General features: G+C 48.4%; 1 protein-coding gene across 1 annotated transcript; it reads left to right on the forward strand.

Moving 5' to 3' along the window:
* Window positions 1–633: 633 nt before the first annotated feature.
* LOC144782152 (suppressor of cytokine signaling 5-like) lies at window positions 634–24,950 on the forward strand. Its single transcript, XM_078661327.1, has 2 exons — window positions 634–772; window positions 22,716–24,950. Exon 2 carries the CDS (start codon window positions 22,820–22,822, stop codon window positions 24,188–24,190), a length of 1,371 nt encoding a protein of 456 aa, XP_078517453.1. The 5' UTR covers window positions 634–772; window positions 22,716–22,819; the 3' UTR covers window positions 24,191–24,950.
* The last annotated feature ends 1,666 nt before the right edge of the window (window positions 24,951–26,616 follow it).

The following is a 26,616-nucleotide window of genomic DNA, read 5'->3' on the forward strand; positions in this document are numbered from 1 at the left end:
ACTTTACTAATTCAACACTAATCCTTTATGGGTTCAGGAGTAGCGTGCTACTTGCCGAAAAAGTGCTTTGACGCCTCATCAGGGGTAGTAAGTGCTATATAATGCAATTACAATGCAATACAATATAAAATTGTAAATTAAAAAAAATTCAACAAACAGGTGGAAGACTCCCAATTTATTGAAGATTTAGGGACACTATAGGGCCTGACAGGAGCGGTTTCGATTACCACCAGCTCTGAGACGCGGAGTAACTCGCCCTACTTAAAGCTAAACTCACTGGCATCACCGGAGACTACTCCGCCCTGCCCCTTCCCGCCAACCTCCAAAACAGAACGGCTGGTGGTTTTAGAACCAGCCTAGCATAACGAAGTCTGCCCGGTTCGAAACATACGTTATCGCCCCAGGCTCAGCCCGAGCCTATACACCCACCGCTCGGAAACAACGACTAAATCCGCCTCACGCCAAGCCGGGCGGTTCCCGCCGACTTTAAGAGGAACGATCGGCCAAAGGCTCATGAGGATTGCACAGCCAATCAGCACTTCGGTATTCTGTATGACGCACCAGGATTGGCTAACGGTGTCCTCAATGCTCCAATTCTAGGTCACCTGACACATTTGCAGAACCTTCCACTCCCTGAATGACCCTCAGAATATGTTCAACAGAGGGATTGGTTGTTATGCGATCCGGAAGAGCTACAATTACGAACAAATTACATCCGTTGGAATAGCAGCAAAGGAGTACGGACATGAGTCTGAATTCGGGGATGGTCTGTGTAAGTACGGGCAGATGGTCACCGTTCTTGTTTAAGTGACTGTTTATAGTCATAGTGATCGGTAGGCAGCGACCACGATCAGCTTCTGACACCCTGAGCCCCTCGCAGATGTCATGACTAGTGGGAACACATCTTAGGCATATATTGTTTACTGTCGGGTGATAACGGACAGTTCATGTTTTTAGCGCTGGGCACGCTGTTATTTGTGCTTTTGTGTCAATACCTTAGGACAAATGCACAAACGGGTTGGATCTAAGCACGGCGACCACGAACAGTAAAGTGCCTCAGATTTTCAGTCTCCTTCTGTCCTATACTTGAGCAATGTGCGAGCATATTTGTTTCCTAAAATAATAGGACTGAAACATTCGTCGTATCCTCGAAAACTTGGTTTTAAATTCAAGCCAGGACTCCCATAACCCCGAAGTAATCTACTCATCTGCCAGGTGTTGACGACTCTTAGCCTTACATCCTTTATATTTTTAGGGGAGGACTTAGGACAGAATTATGGAATACTGGAGTTGCCTTGATGAGAAATGTGTTTGATTCTGACATCCAGTCCCCTTACTTCACCGAACAGTTGAAAGTGCGAGGTAGGGTAAACATGAGAACCAGAATGATCCACGCCAAAAGAGTTTGAGAACATGGTATACATAGGCACGGTGGACGACTGCTTTACAGTTGGTCCAGGGGATTTTACATTGGCTTTAAGTCCTAAGCATGAATATCTCAATGGGAGGAAGAGGACTAAACGGTGTAGCTCAACTATCTAGAAGATGCAGGAAAGTCAGACTATTTGGACATCTCTATTCTAAACTTAGAGCCACTGCTTGTAACAAATTGAACAAAACAACACTGTACAAACATCCCGAATGTAGATGCCCTTTCTTCATCCGAGGATGAATTGGCAATGTGAGTAGACCTGCATATTTTATGTTATGCAGATTTGTAGAGCACACTGTCACCCGGGAAGGTATCCTGGCTCAGAGCAGGTGGGAATCTAGGCACATCTAGGGCCTAGTGGCACTACTCGAAAAGCCAGGTCTTCAGCTTCTTGCAGAATTGAAGGAGTGCGGAGGAGGATCTTATGCATAGTGGCAAGTCTTCCCATGTTTTAGAAGCAATGTAGAAAAAGGCTGGACTGCCTGATCTACTTTTTCATATGCATGGGATTTGTGTAAGTAGGAGTCTGGACATGGGATGTGTCCGGAATGTTTATGAAAGCTGATGCGATTGTTGAGGTAGGCTGGACCAGTGTTATGTAGTGCCTTGAAAGTGTGGCTGAGGAGTCTGAAGTATGCTGATTTGTGAATGGGAAGCCAGTGGAGCTTCTACAGGTGTGGTGTGAGTGTGGCATGGGAGTGTGAGAGTGAATCCAGCTGGCGAGTTCTGAATGGTCTGAAGCATTCTGGTGAGTTTTTTCTTGATCCAGGCATAGAGGGTGTTCCCATACTCCAGCTTTCTTGTGATAGGGGTTTGCGTGATGGTGTTCCGGGTACTTGATGGGAGCCATTTGAAAATCTTCCATAGCATCTTCAGAGTACGGAAACATGAGGCAGGTGACAGCATTGACTTGGGCAGTCATGTCTAAATTACGTTCCATGATTCAGATGTTCTTGGCATGGGTGGTGGGGGTCCACCAGGTTGAGTCCCACTGTGATTTGTTGTTCCCGATGATCATGATTTCAGTCTTGTCGGTGTTTAGCTTTACCAGTTGGTCTTCTTCCAGTGAGTAATTTCAGTCATGCAGGCATTGAACTTGATCTGGGTGTCTTCTCCGTGAGGGAGAGAATGAGTTGTGGATCGTTGGCATCAGAGAGGACGTTGATATCGTGATGGCGGATGCTGCTGGCTTAAGGGATCATGTATACTTTGAAGAGTGTTTGCTCAGGGAGGATCGGTGTGTAATGCATCATTTTGTAGTTCCAATCTATCCAATGAGTCTATAATCCTGGGTTAGTGCAATATGTTTCAGATCTTTAGGGTTCCAAAGTCGGAACCACAGTGCATATAGGATACAGCAACACATGTTTTGCCCCCTCTTGGCACGCAGGCCTGGTGCTTTCTCAAGGCGTGGGGAGTAGTAGTTGGCTAGGCTCCCATGGAATGGCTTGCGTATAATTCCTGTAATGGTAGAGATCCGTCTTGGCAAAGAGCCGTGTTGTCAGCAAAAGTCCAGTAATCTTGTAGCGGGTTTGATGAAGTCAAAGCGCAGTATGCAGCTGAACGAAGAAATCAGTGGTCCGGCGATAATCAATGCTGACTGACTAGGTCCATACTGTCAGGAAGGAGCAGATCCGTTGGAGTGCATGTCCGTAGATTTCGATGTTGTGTAGGTGTTGGATGAGGTTAGGGTCGAAGGCTGTGTCAAATGCTGCAGAGAGTTTCAGGAGGAGAGAGTCCTCAGTCCAGAGTCATACGTGTGCCATCATGGTAGCGACAAAGCAGTTTCCATGCTGTGGTTGGGTCTGAAACAAGACCGAGTGGTGTCAAGTAGTTGGTGGTCATTGAGGTTTTCGATGAGGTGTCTGTTGATGATTTTCTCTAAGACCTTGGCCAGGAATGGTAGGTAGCAGGGATATCGTTCTGTAGTTGGCGAGCATTGATAGTTGGCGAGCATTAAAGAGTCTGCAGAGGGTTTCTTCAGCATTGGGAGGACAGTTGCATGTTTCCAAACATCTGGGAAAGTCTCTGAAGAGGTGGAAGCATTTCAGAATGGGTGTGAGCATGGTGCCGATAGGTTGAAGTTCTCTGGAGTAGGCGTGGTGGGGGCATGGGCTCGATGGGGGTCCCCGAGTGGGTGGACTTCATGGTGGCTGCAGTTTCTTCTGGGGTGATGATGGGCCATGCGCTTAGCATTGATTCTTTGTAAAAGATCGTGAGGCGCTTGAAGAGGTCTGTTGGGTTTGGTTGTGTCAAGCATGATTGAGAAAGGGTGATTTGGGCCTACTTCGCATCTATATAATCTTAAACATCACAATCATTGAGTCCTTCATGAGTTCCTATGTATACCAGCACACACTAGAGGAAATGTGAGATCATCTGTCCATCAGCTAAAGTGGATCTTGCAGCACAATAAACACCAGGGCCTCTGTAATTATGCGATTGAGAGGACACAGCAATTTCGCATAATTATAGTTTTGCCACATAATCCATCAGCTGCCGCATGATCTGCAGATTTTAACAAAAAATGTTTTCTTTCTAGCTCAAACTGTTCAAAATTTACTAAATATACAGCAGCACGTGTTGTTGCGCAATTGAATACAACTTGCAAACCTTGATTGCTCAACTTCGTGTTGCTTATTGCAATATTTTGATATTAAACTGGTACCAATGAGGTTCATCCAATGCCCAGACAGTGTTACGAAGTTTAAAGATGACAAAATAATGAAGTAATACTATTGCAAAATGTGCTGCATTATGCCGCATAATGTGGCTTTCCTTGCTGAATAATTTGGCCCTCTCCTGCCGCATAATTCCAGTGGCCCTGATAATGACCCAAAACATACATTATTCATGATTGAATGGCTGAAAAAGCTTAATATTATTTTGGAATGGCCAAATTAAAGTCTCGATTTCTAACCCACAGCGATAATTTTGGGTGATCTAAAGAGAGCTGTGCATCATCTGTTATCCTTAAACATTTTAGAGGTTCGACACTTTTAAGTGTGCCAGAATTCTCCCAGTTGATACATTCTAGCAGATAGGAAATGTTTATTTGAAGTTATTGCTGCTAAATGGACTCGTTTTTAATTGCAGAGTTCACTTTTTTTCAGACAAGGGTGCTGAATGCAGGCACATCTGTTTATTAAGTAATGAAAAAGTAACATTTCTGTCACATGAAATTAGATTTATCTACTGTTGATTTGGTGAGGATTAAATAAAGTTCAGGTACATCTTAATATGGAAAACTAAAGCTTCTTACGTGGTTCAACCTTTCTTTTTCACATCACTATATATTCAGATGATAGAGCCTGAAGTTATTCGATTTAATGGACTTTTGTAATTAGGCCTGGGCTTCGCATACCGGAATAGAATATTAGCCAGTCAAGTTTTCAGGATATTCACAATACCAGTACCTATAAGGACTTTCATTGGATATTGATCATTTGGAACATGTTTACTGTCCCTTGCTTGAGTGACCTAAGCTACTGGTACAATGGCTACACAGAAGGTTTGTTTTCATATCACTAATTTGAAGTTAATGGTGGCCATAGGCACATAAGGCTTACAGGTCAGAATTGTCAATCCAGGATTCCAATTTTATACTTCATGAGATCAACATATGTCGAAAAACGTAAGCATTTTTCAAGTGTCCCTGAACTCTCTTGTTTTTTTATAAAGTATTACTGGATTGTAATAGTAAATATATTTATATAGTACCTCCAAACCCTGCGAGGCATTGAAGCACTTTTTTGGCGATTGGTACACTACTTCAAAACCCACTTTTAGTAGTTTGGACTTTTTTTTTCTTCTGCATTAGTTGGGTTAAGTTTGTGCTCTTGATGCATGTCTAGTAGAGTTTGGAGTAAGGATAGAATGCTAGGAATGGATTAAAAAAGGGTGGGTAGTTGGAATAGGGATAGAATGATAGGAATGGAATTGAAATGGGGAAGTTGTAAGTTTTTATTTTTTGTAAGTAGTGGTCATGTGTGCTTCTACTCAAAACAGAAGGCATAGTTCAAAGTGCAATGATGTGTCCTTGTATAATGACAACTCTTTCCCATACTGTGAGAAGTGGTTTGTCATGTCTGAGTATACTGTTGTGTATTCTAGAGTTGTAAGTATAGTCATCATGTGGGAAAGAGCCAGCTCTTGACTATTCTTCTGAAGTTGAGATGGTTGTCTGTGGATCTTATGTTTGAGGATAGGCAATTCCTAGTTTGGTTGTTCGAACAGAGAAAGATGTTATACCATGTTTTTTTTCTTGTATGTAGGAATTATGAGGGAGGAGCCATTCTTGAGCGTAGGTTCCTTTGGTTTTATGTATTTGTCAGTTTTCTTCCTGATGAAGAGTGGTCCTTTGCCATTTATTGCCTAGTGTGTGATACAAAGCAGATTAAAAGAGGATCTTCTTGCAATGGGTAACCACTGTAGTACTCTCAAAATCACGAGAGATGTGTACTTGTAACTTTACATGTAGGAGGAGCCTGGGGGCAGCTTTCTGAGCTCTTAGTATTCTCATAGTTGACAAAGTTTAGCCATGAAAAATACCATTAGCGTAGTCCAGGACAAGAGAGATGGTAGCTTTAAGCTTTAACCATGTGTGGGAATCTTAGGTGTGTTGCATTGCTTTTCACCATTAGAGAAATATGTTATTCCCATGTTTTTTTCTTGTATGTGGGAATTATGAGGGGAGGAGCCATTCTTGAGCGTAGGTTCCTTTTGTTTTATGTATTTGTCAGTTTTCTTCCTGATGAAGAGTGGTCCTTTTCCATTTATTGCTTAGTGTGTGATACAAAGCAGATTACAAGAGGATCTTCTTGCAATGGGTAACCACTGTAGCACCCTCAAAATCACGAGAGATGTTTACTTGTGACTTTACATGTAGGAGGAGCCTAATTCTTAGTATTCTCATAGTTGACAGAGTTTAGCTATGAAAAACACAATTAGCGTAGTCCAGGACAAGATAGATGGTAGCTTTAACCATGTGTGGGAATCCTAGGTCTGTTGCATTGCTTTTCATTACCAGTCTCACAAAGTTCTGTACTCATGGTAAAAGTCCTCCAGCCTAATTTGTTTTCAAGTTAATATATTCTTGCTCTAAATCTCTTTAACCATGGTCACAATGTCATAGTGTCATATAGTCATGGCATTCTAAATTTGGCCTGGATGCCACGGTCCTTTAATCCTGGTTTCCTGGTCTTCTGACTACCCGTTCTAATCAGGCCTTACTGTATTCTCTCATTGTATTCTGAACAAAATATTGTTTCTTTGAGGACTTGCCCCTACTTATTTATGAAGATGTCAAGAACACTGATTGTTTATAATAAAAAAAAGGAATATGCTACTTACCAGTATGCATCTGTTCTTGGCATGTAGGGCTGCTGACATTCATATCTGTGCATAGATCGCCGCCTAGTGTTGGGTCCGGAGGATTGCACCTTGTTGTCCTGGAAGAGTCTCCGAAGTATCACGAGATAGGTGACTCCTCCCCTGGACTACAGTGCGCATGGGCATCTTCTCCATCCTCAGATTGTTTGTTTTTCGCCATTGTGGCAGAGATGGAGATAGTAAAGTAAGAGATGGCCATGCAAAAGAGAATGCTGCAGCTGCGACAGGTACCGGGGAGGAGGGCGAGCGATATGAGTGTCAGCAGCCCTACATGCCAAGAACAGATGCATACTGGTAAGTAGCATATTCCGTTCGAGGCATGTGGGCTGCTGAATTCATATCTGTGCATAGACTGTATAGCAGTATCTCCTCTAGCGGTGGTTACCAGTGCCAGCTGCAGCAGTTTGAAAGAGAGTTTTGAGGACAGCCTGCCTACAGCAGCTTGCTGCTTTGCTTGCACGTCTACACAGTAGTGTTTTGTAAAAGTGTGTATGGTAGTCCATGTGGCTGCTCTACATATGTCTTCTAGAGGAATATTTCCTAGGAAAGCCATGGATGCCCCCATTTTTCGCGTAGAGTGTGCTCTTGGGGGGACAGTTAAAGCACGTTTAGCTTTTTGATAACATATTTGAATGCATTTAACTATCCATCTGGCTATTCCTGACTTTGATATGGGTTTTCCTTTATGTTGTGGTGAAAAGGCAACAAATAATTGCTTTGTTTTTCTAAATGATTTCGTCTGTCCACATAGTAAAGCAGAGCTTTACATCCAGTGTTTGTAGGGCTCTTTCAGCTACTGACTGTGGATTCTGGAAGAACACTGGCAGTTCTATTGATTGATTAATATGGAAATTGGATATGACCTTCGGCATAAACTTAGGGTTTGTTCTAAGAACTACCCTGTTAGCATGTACTTGCATGAAGGGTTCTTGAATAGTTAGTGCTTGTAACTCGCTAACTCGCCTGAGTGAGGTAATGGCAATCAAGAATGCCACCTTCCACGTTAGAAATTGCAGTTTGCATGAATGTAGAGGTTCGAAAGGAGGTCCCATAAGTCTGGTAAGTACTACATTTAGGTTCCAGACTGGGGAAGGTGGGTGTCTAGGAGGAATCACCCTTTTAAGACCCTCCATAAAAGCCTTGATTGCTGGGACTCTAAACAGTTAAAGGTCTTGCCTGTTTTGAAGGTATGCTGCTATAGCAGCGAGGTGTAGTCTTATTGAAGAGTATGCTAGGTTGCATCTTTGAAGATGCAGGAGGTAACATATAATGTTTTGTATGGAAGCATCTAATGGGTTGATTTGGTTATTGTTGCAGTAAATAACAAATCTTTTCCATTTAGCTGCATAGCATGCTCTAGTAGTTGGTTGCCTTGCCTCCTTAATGATTTTCATGCAGTCTGGAGGCAAGTTAAGGTATCCGAATTCTAAGACTTCAGGAGCCAGATCGCTAGGTTCATCTGATTGGGATCTGGGTGTCTGATTTCTCCATGGTTCTGAGTTAGAAGATGGGGTGCGAGGCACAGCCTTTGATGAGGAACTACTGAAAGCTCCAGGAACGTTGTGTACCATGGCTGTCTCGCCCATGTGGGAGCAACTAGGATCAGTGTGAGTGACTGTTGCCGCAGTTTGCGTGCCACCAGCGGAATCAGTGGTGCTGGGGGAAAAGCGTACGCAAATCTGCCTGACCAGTTCATCCATATCGCATTGCCTTGTGACAACGGATGTGGGAAACTGGCGGCAAAGTACTGGCATTTTGAGTTTTCGTTTGTGGCAAACAGGTCTATCTCTGGGTGCCCCCACTGGCTGAAGAATGGCTGGAGAACTTTGGGGTGAATCTCCCATTCGTGTAGTTGCTGGCTGTGTCTGCTGAGCAGGTCCGCTATTTGGTTGTCTTTTCCTGGGAGGTGTTCTGCCAGGAGAAAGATGTCTTTTGGAATTGCCCACTTCCATATGCTCTGTGCCAAGTGGGACAGCTGTGGAGAGTGTGTTCCTCCCTGTTTCTGGATATAGTACATTGCTGTCATGTTGTCCGTCCGGATCAACACAGTCTTCTTGTACAAGTATTTTTGGAATGCTTTTAGGGCTAGGAATATCGCTAGCAACTCTAGTTGGTTGATATGCAGTTTCTTTTGTTTGATTGTCCAGAGCCCTTGTACTGGATAGTGAAGGAGGTGGGGTCCCCAGCCTCTCAGTGATGCGTCCGCTGTTAGTACTAGTTGTGGGACCGGCTCTTGGAACAGTCGCCCCTTGGAAAGGTTTTGTGGGTTCCAACACTGCAGAGAGTTGTGAGCGCGACTGTCTACCAACACTAGGTCTTTTAGTTGTCCATGAGCTTGGTTCCACTGCCGTGCTAGGCATTCTTCCAATGGACGCATTTGAAGTCTGGCATGGGGGGACAATGAATATGCAGGAGGCCATCATGCCTATGAGCTGCATGAAGACTCGAGCTGGCAGAGAGTGTTGTGGCTGAAATTTGCGAATGAGCATCTGCATGCTGGCTATCCTCGCTGTGTTTGGATATGCCTTTGCCACTGAGGTATCTATAGTAGCTCCCAGATATTGTTGTGTGTGGGACAGTTGTAGATGCGATTTTGGGTAGTTAATCGAAAAGCCTAGGCTGTGTAGCAGCTGAAGTGTTTGAGACGTGTCTCTTGCACACTGTTCGTACGATCTGGCTTGTATTAGCCAATCGTCTAGGTACGGGAACACATGGATGTGTTGCCTCCTGAAATGTGCAGCCACTGTTGCTAAGCATTTTGTAAACACTCTTGGAGCCGTGGTTACCCAGAAGGGGAGAACCTTGAATTGGTAGTGTTGACCTTCTATTGTGACCCGAGGTATTTTCTGTGAGCTGGATGGATGGGTATGTGAAAATACGCATCCTTGAGGTCCAGTGTTGCTAGGAAGTCCCCTTGTTGTAGCAACGGGAGCACTTGCTGTAGTGTGATCATATGGAAGTGCTCCGACAGTATGTAATGATTTAGGGTTCTGAGGTCCAATATTGGTCTGAGGGAATCGTCCTTCTTGGGAATAAGGAAGTATAGGGAGTATACTCCCTGTCCCTTGGTGTTGGAAAGGGACTGGCTCTATGGCCCCGTTTTCCAGCATGCATTTCACCTCTTGTTGTAGCAGGGTGATGTGTTCTTTGGACATAGGACGGTGTCTGGGTGGTATGTATGGTGGAGTAGAAGTGAGTTCTAGGCAATAACCATACTGGATAATGTGTCTCACCCACCTGTCCGTGGTAATTGCGTTCCAGACAGGTAGGAATTGTTGGAGTCTGCCTCCGACCGGTGTTGGGTGGTCTGGAGGTAGCGTGATGAAGTCACTGTTTTGTGGCAGTGGAGGCTCTGGTGTTATTGCCTCCACGTCCTCTTCCCTTGTTATTGTTGCCCCTATACCCTCCTCTGTTGGAGTTCTTATTAAAGGAACCTTGGGTGTTGCCTTTATATGTAGATGAGGTCTGTGAAGTATTGCCTCGTGTAGCTGCTTTGTATGATGAGCGTCGAAAGGAACCTGTGTTGCTGAAACTGCAATGCACCCATTGATTTAGCAGTTTCTGTTTCTTTCTTCATTTTATCTAAAATGGTGTCGACTGCAGGGCCAAAAAGGAAGTCTTGGTTGACTGGCTGGTTAAGAATGGTGGACTGCACCTCGTTCTTAAAGCCCGAAATACGCAGCCGTGCATGTCGTCGCAGTAAAACACTAGTGTTAATAGACCTGGCTGCAGTGTCAGCTGCGTCAAGCGCACATTTGATGGAGGCGTTTGTAATAAAATTTCCCTCCTGTATGAGGTCATTAGCTTGTGCTTTAAAAGGCTCAGGCAGGGAGCGAGAGGGAGGGAGAGAGGGATGGAAGGAGAGAGAGAGCGAGAGAGGGAGGAAAGGAGAGAGACGAGAGAGGGAGGGGGCGAGGGAGGGAGCGAGTAATGGAGAGAGTGAGGTAGCAAGGGATGGAGAAAAAGAGAGGGAGAGGGAGGGAGAGCGAGGGAGGGAGAGCGAGGGAGGGAGAGAGAAGGAGCGAGAGAGGGATGGAGGGAGACAGAGCGAGAGAGGGAGCGAGGGATGGAGATAGATGTGTGTATGCTGGGTGTGGTGGCGCAGTCGAAGGCATCCGCTGCAGGGACCTGTGATCAACCTCAAGGTCATAGGTTTTTTGGTTGATCTAGCCCCGCCCCCACCGGTGCGCGGCCCTCGGAAACAAACCACACTGTAAATTTGGCCCCCGAGAGAAAGTTTGTGAGTACCCATGGTCTAGAGGGAGAAGTCCCAAAGTCCTTTTTCTTTGGAGGAATGGGGGAATGACAGTCTGTGTCCAGTGGTCTCTTCTTCCTGTGTAGGATTGTGACTTTACCAGTCTCAGGATTAATATATATTTTTGCCTGGTCGTCTGATGGATCCGGATGGAAGAGTTCTTCTTCCACTGTCCGTGGTTGTGTCCTTGACTTTTTCGGCGTAGTCTGTTTTGGATCGACTATCGCCTCTGGGTCGATATCCCCTTCTGTATCGACGACTTTCGGTGCCTTATTGGTCTTTTTCGGCTCGGACCCTTTCTTCGAGTCGACAAGTGATTTCGGATCGACCGGGTTGTTCGGTTCGACACGCTTCTTGTGCTCGACAGGTTTTTTCGGTTGACTGTCCTTTGCCGAGTCAGTGGTTTTTTTTTTTTTGATCGACTGGTCTTTTTGGAGCACTTGACTTTGGTTCGATAGCCTTCTCCGGCTGGGTTACAGGCTTCGATGCAGCACTCTTTACGTCGGCGACCTTCTTTGGTTCGGCGACCTTTGGCACAGCAGGCTTTTTTGGGTCAACTGCCTTCTTCGGGTCGGCGCCCTTTGGCTCGGTGGGCTTCTTCGGCTCGGTGGCCTTTCTATGTTCGGCGCCTTTTGGCTCGACGGCCTTCTTTGGATCGGCGCCTTTTGGGTCAACGCCTTTAGGCTGTACGGCCTTTTTTGGTTCGACGACCTTCTTGGGTTCGAGAACCTTCTTTGGGATCACGTTACTTGGCCCTGGGGTCTCCGAAGGCTTTATCTTTGGTTTCGGAGCCGAGCCGGACGGCGGGGCTGGCAAATGTTTCTTCGGATCTTGGCTAAGGCCTTTTGGCGATGCCTCAACCGGAGCCTTCGGTAACGGGGTAATCTGTGTCGGTGGCAGTGTACTCACGATTTGCCCCGGTGGGATCTCGTCGTCGGAGTCCGAGTAGTCCTCGACGGTGATGATCTCTAGGTCCGAATCTGGAGCTTCCGGCAGTTCTTGGTCATCATCGAAGATGTTGTCTGGTTCCGGTGCCTGTCGCTGCATCTCTTGCATAGCGGCCCGTCGAATCCGGATGGTTTTCTTCGACCGGAATTGGGCACAGGCTGGGCAGATTTCTTCCTTATGGTCTGGTGATAGGCACTTGTTGCATACTGAGTGTTTGTCAGTATGCGGGAACTTGGAGTGGCATTGTGGGCACCTTTTGAACGGGCTCCTTTCCATCGACAGCAGGCCCACGTGGCGTCGAAAAAGCCCAACGGCCCGCGCCGACGACCGGTTCGAGATGGAAAGTTCGATCGAGTCAATAATCACCGAGCGAGAGCAATACCGTCGAAGTCGAAGGCCTTTTGGCCTTTAGAAAAGTTTTGTTTCGATTTCGAAGTTAGAGCATAGGAATAACATCCGAACCCAATGGCGGAAAAAAACAATCTGAGGACCTATCTCGTGATACTTCGAAGACTCTTCCAGGACAACATGGTGCAATCATCCGGACCCAACACTAGGTGGCGATCTATGCACAGATATGAATTCAGCAGCCCACATGCCTCGAACATATATATACTTATATAGTTTCTCCATTGAGAAACACATTCACAAAATAGGTCAGAATCTCTAAGAATGAGTAATGTGTGCAACTGTATTTTTTAGGGTATATACGTACTTGGAGCTTTTCCAGAACCTAAAAGAACTGCAGACCCCGATTCCCGCATTGGTAAATAATGAAACCATGCAGGGCTTCAACCATGTTGTTTGAGGCTTTTTGCCTGCTTCATTGATGTACAAGGATGACTGTGGAGTCATGCATTCTGACCAACTACTCTGGGTCAGAAATGTGATTCCTGTTTACAAGGGTAAACATCTGGGAGTGCAGATTAGCTCAGGACTGACTAAGAGGGAGCAACTAAAAGCAGTGACAAAGACCTGTTTCCTTCAACTTCAGCTTTTGCAAAGGGTCTTGTATCTTCCTAACATTTGGCAACGAACACATAATGAAAATGTTCATATCACTCAGACCAGATTACTGAAACTCAGTTTAACTGGGTTTACCAGGTAAAGTTTACCAGGTAAAGTGGTAATCAAATTAACAATTGGTAAAGAATGTGAGCGCTAGATTATACTGAACATGAGAAAGTTTGAGTCTCCCCTTACGCCAAAGAAACGTGATTCTTTTTGGCTATATTCGCCTCGACCCAGTGTAACTAATCAGTATTATTTTAAAATTCTAGACCATTATCTAATAAAAATCACCACAGAAATCTATTGTATAGATTTCAATGCAGACTTTTTAGGTAAAACGATCCCACAGCCAGATCATTCTCATATATTCTGTTAATGTTTTTGCCTGTCGAGCATGGAGCCTGACACAGTACTAGTACTACTTTCACACAATCTATAACACAATCAATAACGTACTCGCATTAATATCCTCTCTTGCTCTGCTATGGCAATGTTCATTCAGACCCCCACAGTATTATCTCACAAATAAAACGCCCTTCTATGCTCTTTAGATCAGAATAAGTAAATTCTGTATTTCACAATGCCATTTTTACAGAGTTTAGCACACCAGGGCACATGCACAACACATAACCGTAGCTAACAGCAATACTGTACTAGACACGTTATCCAAGCACAACAGTTATGCAGTGTGTCTTTTTTCGGGAAACTATCTTTACATCGCGGTTGTTACAATGCGGATGTTACACCGCGGTTGTTACAACGACCACGTTGTTACCATGCAAGTCATTACATCGACGTGCAGTAGATGGCGTGCTAACATAAGGAATAGTATAGTTTACTATTCCAACACCCTCCCTGCTGTTGCGTAGGCTGGAGTTGGAATAGTAAATTATACATTCCTCATTTTTGCGCGCCACCTACTGCAAGTGGATGTAATGACTTGCTTAGTAATGGCATTGCGTGGTAACACCCTGTTGTGAAGGCACGCAATGTAATGACTCACGTAGTAACAAGTCATATAATTTTTCGGGAAATGCCTCTGAAATAAAGCACTGCACTAAGAAATGCAGCATATGTCCATATTTCAAGATTGAATATTAGAGCTTAATGTTGAATAACCTATTTACTTTTTCACTGTCTACTCTATATTTTTTCAAAAGGAAGTCTGTCTTTATTAGACTAGCTAAACTCCATTGGCTTCCGGATTACATTTAAGTCAGTATGTCTCATAGATAAAGCACTGTATGACAGTAAGTGTAACACGCTAAATAAATGTTTTTTGCTGTATGGCCCAAGATGAAGTCGCGCGCACATAGAAATTGATGCTTCTGCCCAGTTTTCCAGAAGTACTCTGGGCGGTACATCTGTTTTTTTTTTCGGTGGCTGTAGCAAGGCGATAGAATAGCCTACCAAGAGACCTTCGATTGGAAAAATCTTTGATTGTTAGGAAGCTGCTAAATGCATGGCTCTTTCCCAAGTGCTAATCCAAAAATGGTGTCTCAGCGGTTGACAGAAACATCTTCTCTGAGCTCTAAGGTACCCACGGGTGACTGTTAGTGCTTTAGAAATGTTTTTAAATTAATAAATCAAATAATGGAGAGCACTGAGCATCAGTTACAAATGTTGAATGGGACAGTTTGAAGGAGCCTATTCATGGTAGTTGTACAAGGAAGAATAAATAGAGATGCTCAGAAAACTTACTAGCTTTTTCATGACCCATGTGAGTATTCTTGGTGATGCTACTTGGTAGATTCTTGTACCAGCAATGAATACTTGCAACTTCAAAGTAGGGGAATACCTTTCTGGTTACTAAACGTTGAAAGATCATATCTGGAGTAGCACAAACCTGTTGCTTGAGAGACCAAACTTGGTTCAATTACTTTGAATTTTTTATGGGGTGTGGAGATTGGGGATGGTGTGCTGATCTCGTCGTCATTTTGTTTGAAAAAAAATGTCAAGTAGGATTCTTGGCTTGCCTCCAAGGAACCTAAGAAGAGAGAATCTATTTTAATAAATACAATCAATAAAATGCACTCAAGTTTGCTCAGAGATGGGCACCACCCATTTCTTTTATCAGGAGAAGGGCAACCCACACATTGCAAATGAAAAGAGCTCTAGACCTAAAGAGTAGAAAATGTATTCATATAGAGCTGAGTGTCTGCTCAAGTAGCTGGCAGTGATCATCCCAGGCTTCTTACATCTCTGCACTGTTTTTCACCATACTCCCTGCTGACGTTTGTGTAGCGAACAAAGCCTGCTCATTCCTCGCAGGCTTTCTTCATAGTGAGAATTGTTTTGAATGGGTTTGTGGGTTTTGACATTGATGTTTTCTCCACGATTTTCTGTCACACGTTTTCTGAATTAAGCATAAATATACTTTGCTGGTTTCCTGCACTGTGACATGAATGCCTTGATATTTAATATTGCTCTATCTCGCACACTATCGTGGGCAACAACCGTACATTTTCCAATATGAGAGTACCCAAAATAAATGACTAGAGCTCACATAGAGGCTACCAATAGGTCAAAGGGCAGCCTTCAAGGTGGGCTGCCTTACATTCAAAGCCCTCCACTGCACCAGTCCCGCGTTTCTCAAATCTCTAATCATCCCACATCGACCAACGCGCAACCTTCGATCAGCTTATCTTCATCTGCTAGTCACCCTGAAAGCTAAAACCAAGAAATTTGGTGGCCGTCGCTTCTCCCACCTGGCTTCCGGTCTCTGGAATCCCCTCCCTCTTTCCATCAAATCCAGCCCTTCCCTTCTTAATTTCAGAAAATCACTCAAAACTCACCTCTTTCCCCCCCCCCCCCCCCCTTGGTTAAACTCCGTCCCCCATGCCTTACCCTCACTCACTCTGTCTCCAAGCCCCAGGAAACCTTTGGTGTCAGTGTGCTATACAAGCTTCATTTAACATAACATAACACATTTATCTTGATGGCTTGACTGCATATGAGGGTCTCAGCGTTGACCGGGTGTGGAGATGGTTGAGGAGGGTCAGTGATGTGGTACAACTGTACTGGTTTTTCCCCTACTCTTGAGTCTCTTTTGATTTTGCTTTTTGTGACCCAGTCCAACTTCCGAATAAAGAACTTAAGGCATGAGGGGTGGGCCTAATGCAGAAGGAAGCTGGAGCAGGAATTTATAGTTGGGAGAAGTAGGCTGGAATTTATTATATTTCTGGCCACTAGCCTTGTGCTGTCTTGCAAGGGATAGCAATATGACACAGTACTGTGTCGCCTGCAAATGGTGGGTGTGTCGCGGGATGACACCAGTATTAACGGGCACTTGGTACATAACCTCTGCTAATTGAGAGGCATTCCTTTGAAAGCTATCTATTGCATAACTCTCCCAGTAAATGGTCTTTTAAAGACCTGCAAAGTACTCGGGTGCGGCTGTGTGTGTGTCCGGAAAGCTGGGGTGAGGTGACAGACAGAGGGAGGGAGGGAGACAGAGGGAGGGAGAGAGGGAGAGAGATGGAGACAGAGGGACGGATGGAGACAGAGGGACGGATGGAGACAGAGGGACGGATGGAGACAGAGGGACGGATGGAGACAGAGGGACGGATGGAGACAGAGGGACGGATGGAGACAGAGGGACGGATGGAGACAGAGGGACGGATGGAGACAGACAGAGGGACGGAGGCAGACAGAGGGACGGAGGCAGACAGAGGGACGGAGGCAGACAGAGGGAGGCACACCGAGGGAGGAGGGCGACAGAGCGGGGGAGCCAGAGGGAGGGAGACCGAGAGAGAGGGAGGGAGAGGTAGAGAGAGGGAGCCAGGGAGAGGGAGACGGAGGGAGGGAGACGGAGGGAGGGAGACGGAGGGAGACGGAGGGAGGGAGACGGTGGGAGAGGGAGACGGTGGGAGAGGGAGACGGTGGGAGAGGGAGACGGTGGGAGAGGGAGACGGTGGGAGAGGGAGACGGTGGGAGAGGGAGACGGTGGGAGAGGGAGACGGTGGGAGACGGAGACGGTGGCAGAGAGACAGATAGAGGGAGCCATAGAGAGAGGGAGAGAGAGGGAGCCAGAGAGAGAGCGAGAGAGGGAGCCAGAGAGAGAGAGAGAGAGAGGGAGCCAGAGAGAGGGAGCCAGAGAGAGAGAGGAAGCCAGAGAGAGAGAGGAAGCCAGAGAGAGAGAGGAAGCCAGAGAGAGAGAGGAAGCCAGAGAGAGAGAGGAAGCCAGAGAGAGAGAGGAAGCCAGAGAGAGAGAGGAAGCCAGAGAGAGAGAGGAAGCCAGAGAGAGAGAGGAAGCCAGAGAGAGAGAGGGAGCCAGAGAGAGAGAGGGAGCCAGAGAGAGAGGGAGCCAGAGGGAGCACGAGAGAGAGGGAGCACGAGAGAGAGGGAGCACGAGAGAGAGGGAACCATAGAGAGAGGGAGCTAGAGAGAGAGGGAGCCAGAGAGAGAGGGACGAGACAGAGGGAAGGAGACATAGCGACGGAGACAGAGAGAGGGAAACGGAGGGCGACAGACAGAGGGAGGGCGACAGACGGAGGTAGGAGGACAGACGGAGGTAGGAGGACAGACTGAGGTAGGAGGACAGACGGAGGTAGGAGGACAGACGGAGGTAGGAGGACAGACGGAGGTAGGAGGGCAGACGGAGGGAGGAGGGCAGACGGAGGGAGGAGGGCAGACGGAGGGAGGAGGGCAGACGGAGGGAGGAGGGCAGACGGAGGGAGGAGGGCAGACGGAGGGAGGAGGGCAGACGGAGGGAGGAGGACAGACGGAGGGAGGAGGACAGACGGAGGGAGGAGGACAGACGGAGGGAGGAGGACAGACGGAGGGAGGAGGACAGACGGAGGGAGGAGGACAGACGGAGGGAGGAGGACAGACAGGAGACAGGAGGACAGACAGGAGACAGGAGGACAGACAGGAGACAGGAGGACAGACAGGAGACAGGAGGACAGACAGGAGGACAGACAGGAGACAGACGTGAGGGAGACAGACGTGAGGGAGACAGACGTGAGAGGGAGACAGACGTGAGAGGGAGACAGACGTGAGAGGGAGACAGACGTGAGAGGGAGACAGACGTGAGAGGGAGACAGACGTGAGAGGGAGACAGACGTGAGAGGGAGACAGACGTGAGAGGGAGACAGACGTGAGAGGGAGACAGACGTGAGAGGGAGACAGACGTGAGAGGGAGACAGACGTGAGAGGGAGACAGACGTGAGAGGGAGACAGACGTGAGAGGGAGACAGACGTGAGAGGGAGACAGACGTGAGAGGGAGACAGACGTGAGAGGGAGACGGACGTGAGAGGGAGACGGACGTGAGAGGGAGACGGACGTGAGAGGGAGACGGACGTGAGAGGGAGACGGACGTGAGAGGGAGACGGACGTGAGAGGGAGACGGACGTGAGAGGGAGACGGACGTGAGAGGGAGACGGACGTGAGAGGGAGACGGACGAGTGAGGGAGACGGACGAGTGAGGGAGACGGACGTGAGAGGGAGACGGACGAGTGAGGGAGACGGACGAGTGAGGGAGACGGACGAGTGAGGGAGACAGACATGAGGGAGACGGACATGAGGGAGACGGACATGAGGGAGACGGACATGAGGGAGACATGACATGACATGAGGGAGGGAGACGGACATGACATGAGGGAGGGAGACGGACATGACATGACATGACATGAGGGAGGGAGACGGACATGACATGACATGACATGAGGGAGGGAGACGGACATGACATGACATGACATGAGGGAGGGAGACGGACATGACATGACATGACATGAGGGAGGGAGACGGACATGACATGACATGACATGAGGGAGGGAGGGAGACGGACATGAGGGAGGGAGACGGACATGACATGACATGACATGAGGGAGGGAGACATGAGGGAGACAGACATGAGGGAGACAGACATGAGGGAGACATGACATGACATGAGGGAGGGAGACGGACATGACATGACATGAGGGAGGGAGACGGACATGACATGACATGAGGGAGGGAGACGGACATGACATGACATGAGGGAGGGAGACGGACATGACATGACATGAGGGAGGGAGACGGACATGACATGACATGAGGGAGGGAGACGGACATGACATGACATGAGGGAGGGAGACGGACATGACATGAGGGAGGGAGGGAGACACACGAGTGAGGGAGACACACGAGTGAGGGAGACACACGAGTGAGGGAGACACACGAGTGAGGGAGACAGACAAGAGGGAGGGAGACAGACAAGCGGGAGGGAGACAGACAAGAGAGGGAGGGAGAGGGAGGGAGGGAGACAGACAAGAGAGAGAGAGAGAGGGAGGGAGAGGGAGGGAGGGAGACAGACAAGAGAGAGAGAGGGAGGGAGGGAGACAGACAAGAGAGAGGGAGGGAGAGGGAGGGAGACAGACAAGAGGGAGGGAGGGAGACAAGAGGGAGGGCAGGAGACAAGAGGGAGGGAGGGAGACAGACAGGAGGGAGGGCAGGAGACAGGAGGGAGAGAGGGAGACAGACAGGAGGGAGGGAGACAGAGGGAGGGAGGGAGGGAATGAGACAGACAGAGGGAGGGAGGGAATGAGACAGACGGAGTGAGAGGGAGGGAGACAGACGGAGGGAGGGAGTGAGACAGAGGGAGGGGGACAGACCAAAGGAGGGAGGGAGGGAGACAGACAGAAGGCGGGAGGGAGAAAGACAGAAGGAGGGAGGGAGACAGACAGAAGGAGGGAGGGAGACAGACAGAAGGCGGGAGGGAGACAGACAGAAGGCGGGAGGGAGACAGACAGAAGGAGGGAGGGAGACAGATAGAGGGAGGAGGGCGACCGAGCGGGGAAACAGGGAGAGAGACACAGAGAGAGGGAACAGTGGGAGACCGAGAGGGAGGGAGACAGAGGGAGGGAGACAGAGGGAGGGAGTCCGGGGTAGACAGAGGGAGGGAGAGGGAGACAGAGAGACAGAGAGCGAGGGAGACAGAGGGAGGGAGAAAGAGAGAGAGGGAGACAGAGGGAAGGAAACAGAGGATGCCAGAGGGAGGGCGCCAGAGAGAGGGAGACAGAGAGAGGGAGACAGATGGAGAGGGCGGGAGACAGAGGGAGGGAGAAAGGGAGAGAGGGAGACGGAGGGCGCCAGGGGGAGGGCGACAATGGAGAGGGAGGGAGGGCGACAATGGAGAGGGAGGGAGGGCGACAATGGAGAGGGAGGGAGGGCGACAGGTGGAGAGGGAGGGAGGGCGACAGGTGGAGAGGGAGGGAGACAGGTGGAGAGGGAGGGAGACAGATGGAGAGGGAGGGAGGCAGATGGAGGGAGGGAGACAGATGGAGGGAGGGAGACAGATGGAGGGAGACAGACAAGAGGGAGGGGGAGGGAAGGAGAGAGGGAGACAGAGGGCGCCAGGGGGAGGGCGACAGATGGAGATGGAAGGAGGGAGACAGATGGAGGGAGGGAGACAGATGGAGGGAGGGAGACAGATGGAGGGAGGGAGATGGATGGAGGGAGGGAGACAGATGGATGGAGGGAGGGAGACAGATGGATGGATGGAGGGAGGGAGACAGATGGACGGAGGCAGACAGATGGAGGGAGGCAGACAGATGGAGGGAGGCAGACAGATGGAGGGATGGAGACAGATGGAGGGATGGAGACAGATGGAGGGAGGGAGACAGATGGAGGGAGGCAGACAGATGGAGGGAGACAGACAAGAGGGAGGGAGGGAGAGAGGGAGACAGAGGGTGCCAGGGGGAGGGCGACAGATGGAGATGGAGGGAGGGAGACAGATGGAGGGAGGGAGACAGATGGATGGAGGGAGGGAGACAGATGGAGGGAGGGAGACAGATGGAGGGAGGGAGACAGATGGAGGGAGGGAGACAGATGGAGGGAGGGAGACAGATGGATGGAGGGAGGGAGACAGATGGAGGGAGGGAGACAGATGGATGGAGGGAGGGAGACAGATGGAGGGAGGGAGACAGATGGAGGGAGGCAGACAGATGGAGGGAGACAGACAAGAGGGAGGGAGAGGGAGGGAGAGAGGGAGACGGAGGGCGCCAGGGGGAGGGCGACAGATGGAGATGGAGGGAGGGAGACAGATGGATGGAGGGAGGGAGACAGATGGATGGATGGATGGAGGGAGACAGATGGATGGAGGGAGACAGATGGATGGAGGGAGACAGATGGAGGGAGGGAGACAGATGGAGGGAGGGAGACAGATGGAGGGAGGGAGACGGAGGGAGGGAGACAGATGGAGGGAGGGAGACAGAATGAGGAGGACAGAGGGAGACAAACAGGAGGGAGACAGACAGGAGGGAGGGAGAGAGAGGGAGGGAGACAGACAAGAGGGGGAGGGGGACAGAGCGGGGAGGAAGACCGAGGGAGAGAGAGAGGGGAGGGAGACAGTGGGAGAGAGAGAGAGGGGGAGGGAGACAGAGACAGAGAGAGAGGGGGAGGGAGACCGAGTGAGAAGGAGACAGACCGAGTGAGAAGGAGACAGACCGAGTGAGGGAGACAGACCGAGTGAGGGAGACAGGCAGATGAGGGAGGGAGAGAGACAGATAGAGACAGGAACAGGGGCAGATAAATAGAGGCAGAGACTGAGGCAGAGAGACAGAGAGGGAGACAGAGACCGAGAGAGGGAGGGAGACCGAGAGAGAGAGAGGGAGACAGAGGGCGACAGAAGGAGGGAGACAGACAGAGGGAGGAGGGAGACAGAGGTTGAGGGAGGGAAAGACAGGGAGGGAGACAGAGAGTGAGTGAGACAGAGGGAGACAGAGAGAGGGGAGAGATCGAGAGAGGGAGGGAGACAGAGAGAGAATGATGTGTGTATGCCGGGTCTGGTGGCTCAGTGGACGAAGGCATCCACTGCAGGGGCCTGTGTTCAACCTCATGGTCTCAAATTTGCTTGAAAATTCACCATTTGCCCACTTTTATTTCAAAATGTTCTTCCGGGGAGAGAACCCAACCCCCTTAAGTGGTTCGGCCTCGCTCGCCACACTGCCTTACTGTGTCCCAAAATTATTATATCCAAAAAGTGTCACCAACATGAAAAGTTTCGAAAGCTGTGCCCATAGAGGGTGCCTTAATTTATTGGGTGGGGGGGGGGGGGCGCTGGCCAAAAACAGCATTATGCTGACAACAGTGCTTTGTTTTCAGTGGGGAAAAATGAGCGGCAGTAAGCCGCTCTGTAATAGGACATCACTAACATCTTTTGTCATTTATATCCTGGCTGGAAGAAGGTGTCAAAAGGGAAGGGACTCCAAATAATCTGCAAACTTCCCACCCCCATTTCTAATAATCACACTGGGAATACTTTTACATGTTAGTAAGGCCTGCCTGATCAGAAAAATATGTTTGCCAATCATGTATTTTATTGCATTTTAAAAACGGTACAAAACTTAACTGTAATGTTTAAATAAGTCTAGACATATTTAAACATTTACCATTTTAATAGAATAATTCAGAACATTTTTGAGGGGGCCCCAATGATTTTTTTCACCCGGGGTGGGTGAGTGTTGGAGGGAGGGAGGCATTAAAAAGTATGATGACCACTGCCGTAGAGCAATAGCAGAAATGTAACAATAGCTCAAATGTAGGGAATGAGGTGGATCTACTACAAGCTTCGGCTTATATATTTAACTCCATCTTCAACTGAACTGTCTTCATATTATTAGTTGTGGGAGGGAGCCGGGTAGTTCTTTAGAGACATGCCATGTTCTCAAACAGTGTTGATATTTGTTTGTTTCTAGGGACTGCTGGCATGGAGAGCTCCTGCAGACTGTAGATGATGCCAAAACGAAGCCGCTCCTGAGGGCTCTGGAGGATGCCAGCTGTTCAGGGATGGCGCTGACTAATGTTCCAAACTGCTTCTGACATTCTGCTCCCCGCCCTGCCTGCATCACCAGGTGACGCTGCCTTCCCTAGACTTTATTACCAGGCTGGCTGCCAAGAGATGTCCCAACCGAGCGGGGCTGGCGATCAAGACAAAGACAACAGAGGGGCGAGACCTAAAATCAGGCAGAGCCGGTCTGAAGAGAGGAAGGAGGAGGGCAGTAGGCATAGCAAGAAGAACAAGACTCCAAGAAAGGGTGCTGAGAAGGGCAGGGATCTCTCAGCGAGGGACAGACAGCCTTTTAGAGAAGAAAGCAGAGGTTCACTGCAGGAGCTTGACTCTGAGCTTCCCAGCAGGTCACTGAGGCAGAAGATACAGGATGCAGTGGGTCAGTGCTTTCCCATCAAGAGCACCAGCAATGGACCATCTCCTGATCTATCGTCCTCTCACCGCAAGATCCACCTGAGTGAGCTGATGCTGGATAAATGTCCCTTTGCTGCTGGCTCAGACTTGGCACAGAAGTGGCACCTAATAAAGCAGCACACCGTGCCAGTATCGCAAGCAGGAGCTGTGACGGAGAGCCCCACTCTGGTGGAAGATGAAGAGGACAGGCTGAGGGAGAGGAGGAGGATTAGCATAGAGCAGGGTGTGGACCCACCACCCGATGCACAGATCCACACTTTTGAGGTGACTGCTCAGATCAATCCTCTCTACAAACTGGGCCCTAAATTGGCGCACGGCATGAATGAACTGGCAGGAGACAATCGAGCCACTCTTCAGGCTGGCCAAGAGGAGTGTGCACCAGAGCCTAGCCCCCAGAGGCAGAGCTCCATGGAAAGGCAGGAGCCAAAGGATGGGCTGCGGGCGCACACCCAGGTTGACTACATCCACTGCTTGGTTCCTGACCTGCTGCAAATCACCAACCTGCCCTGCTACTGGGGGGTGATGGACCGCTACGAAGCTGAAGCCCTATTGGAAGGCAAGCCAGAGGGCACCTTCTTGCTGCGGGACTCAGCCCAGGAGGACTACCTCTTCTCAGTCAGCTTCCGCCGCTATGGCCGCTCTCTGCATGCCCGCATTGAGCAGTGGAACCACAACTTTAGCTTTGATGTCCATGACCCCAGCGTCTTCCACGCCCCTACTGTGACCGGCCTACTGGAGCACTACAAGGACCCAAATGCTTGCATGTTCTTCGAGCCACTGCTGTCCAGCCCCTATGGCCGGACCTTTCCATTCAGCCTACAGTACCTCTGCCGAGCTGTTGTAGCAAGCCGCACCACTTACGATGGCATGGAGCGCCTGCCCATCCCTAGTGCTCTAAAGGCCTATCTGAAGGAATACCATTACAAGCAGAAGGTGCGAGTGAGGAGGCTTGATACCCAATGGGACTAATGGTGGGGTGAGAACGACCCTGCCAGTCAGGGATGTCATTGGCAGGATCCTTCCCACAAATCTTGCTGCAGGTGAACATTGTCCGCTTGGCCATTCAGAGCACCAGGCGGATTTCTACTGGAAACATTTTGCGCGTCCTATTCCGAACACTACTCCTTTTCAGTTTTGCACATGAGGAACGCAACGTGACAAGCCAGATGAGTTGTTCGTGTTTTTGTTTTGTCTGTACACTTGTGGGCGAGGAACAGCTTATGTAATAACAGGGAAGCGCCCTAACGTCACTCCACGCCTGCGCTCTGCGCAGCAGAAGCGCACGTGTCATGGGTGAGTGTGTGTGGGCCGCACATCAATGACTCGCTGCACTGGAACTCCAGGTCTAACCGGATCCTGTGTTTTTTTTTTCTTTTCATTTGCCACATGGCCTTGCTGTTCATCCAAGTGACTTTTCATTAATTATCTGTAGAAATGCACAAGAGTTTAGATGCTCTCCGCTAGCAGGTGAGAGTGGACTTCTGGAGGAACAAGGTAATCTATGCGTGATTCCAAGCCCTGAGCCCCATAACTCGGAGCTGGTGGACTAAGTGTGCCTGGGAGAAGTGGTTCTAATCTTCATTTCTCTCCTGGGGCTAGCAGGGCACACCTTCCTCTGTTTCCCCTCACTGTTAACTACAAGTCAGTGTTTGCACAACTAAATTTTCAAAAATCGCCTGACTGTTTCAAGCTGTAGCCACATGAAGCAGCCAGTATGGCTACCTCATTCCTGGGGGGTGGGTGGGTGGGTGGGTGGAATACATGGGATGGAGGGGTGGGTAGATATTGCTGAAAAACCAGAGTGAATAAACCAAAACACGTTGTATTTATGTTCTAATAAAGTAGTCCTTCACTGAGAGCAGTTACTGACTGCAAGCACAAGTGTACATTGTTCTAGTTATTTCATTGTTTTGATGTGGTTTGGTGGCTAAAGTTATCTGCTCTGAAGTAAGGAGACCTCGATATTAATCCTGGCATCTCCATTTGCACCAAGTGTGTGATCTCACCTTCTGCTTCCATTATCCGTCCCACACATTGGCAAGGCTTACAAACAGATTAAATATCAGTTGAAAGCAAGGATAGAAAAAACTTGGTATATTTATTTTTGATTATCCTTCCCACAAGTGTTTACAGAGCATTCTTTTCTACACTCCTTAATGGCTAACAGAATTCCACTTTAGAAAGTAGACCCCTCTCGGCTCTCTTTAGGCAACATTTCACTCGCTCTTCTCTCTCTCGGCTGGCGCTCTCTGGACTGGCACGCCACTGAGTATTTACCAGACAAATGGCGGGGGGGGGGGTTATATTATAAAAAATAATAATGAGATGAACAACATTTGAAGAACCAACTCCTTTTGTGCTCCCTCTAAATGTAAAAATGCAGAAAGGAAATTAAATTCAAATAGGAGACATGCAACCTCATTTTGTTTGATAATTATTAGTGATTTTAATTTCGAGTTGACCCCTGTCTGTTCGTGTCACCGTGGACAGTGTGGGTTTTCTGCAGTCCACTTTTGCATATGTCTGCACTCAAATAGCGACATCACTTGTTTCTCTACTTCCTACCTCCCTTGCCAGATATTTGTTTCTGGTCATTGTCCTCTGGTATGTGACCAGAAAAGATACTTCTTTTGTGCATATGTTTGTCCTTAGTTACCACGGGGCACACCCATCACATGCACGTTCCTGTTCGATAAAAATCAATTCATTTTCATATGCATGTTTTCCTAGTTAGCGATGGCCACAACTTGCTACTTGGGCTGGCCTATTAATTAAAGGCAGCTTCTGTTACATGTACGTGTCCACAGTTAGTGAAAGGCACATCGTGGCCTAATATGCTTGGTCAACAAGACTGTTATGTATTGTTCACAAATCTGTGACTTCTGTGTACTTCTCTCGTCAACAAACGCATATAGTCCATGAAGCAAATCTCTTGGCTGCCTCTTTGTCACTGCGAACCATTAGTGTCAGTTCAAGACACCCCAGCCCTATAATGACCCCTCGTTATTTGAGATGATTTAAGCCACATACATGAGATTAAAGAGCTACCCATGGTTGGTACATCCCTTTCCCCCACCTGTCCATAGACTATAAAGCAGCTCGTGATAAGTGGTTATTGTGAGACCACCTCGCCAGTGTGTGTGAATAGAGGGTAACTCGTAGCATGTGTTTGCCAGCACAATACACCTCTGTTGTCCACGTGCATCTATGGCTCTGTGGTCTATAGGCGACTGATGCCTGTGTAATTCTTGAGAGGCAGGCCTTTGATCAGAAATGATCAGAATATTGTGCGAAGAAACCTGATCAGTACTGAAATTATTTAATAACTGCACCTCAAGGTAGCAAGCTGATCTGCCTTCTAGATGCTTGGGATTTTAGTAACAAATGGTGCATTT

Source organism: Lissotriton helveticus, chromosome 9 (assembly GCF_964261635.1).
Source record: "Lissotriton helveticus chromosome 9, aLisHel1.1, whole genome shotgun sequence".
Taxonomy (NCBI): Eukaryota; Metazoa; Chordata; class Amphibia; order Caudata; family Salamandridae; genus Lissotriton; species Lissotriton helveticus.

Excerpts from the sequence above, each read along its gene's own strand:
- LOC144782152 (XM_078661327.1), top strand. The coding sequence starts at position 22,820 with ATGTTCCAAACTGCTTCTGACATTCTGCTCCCCGCCCTGCCTGCATCA.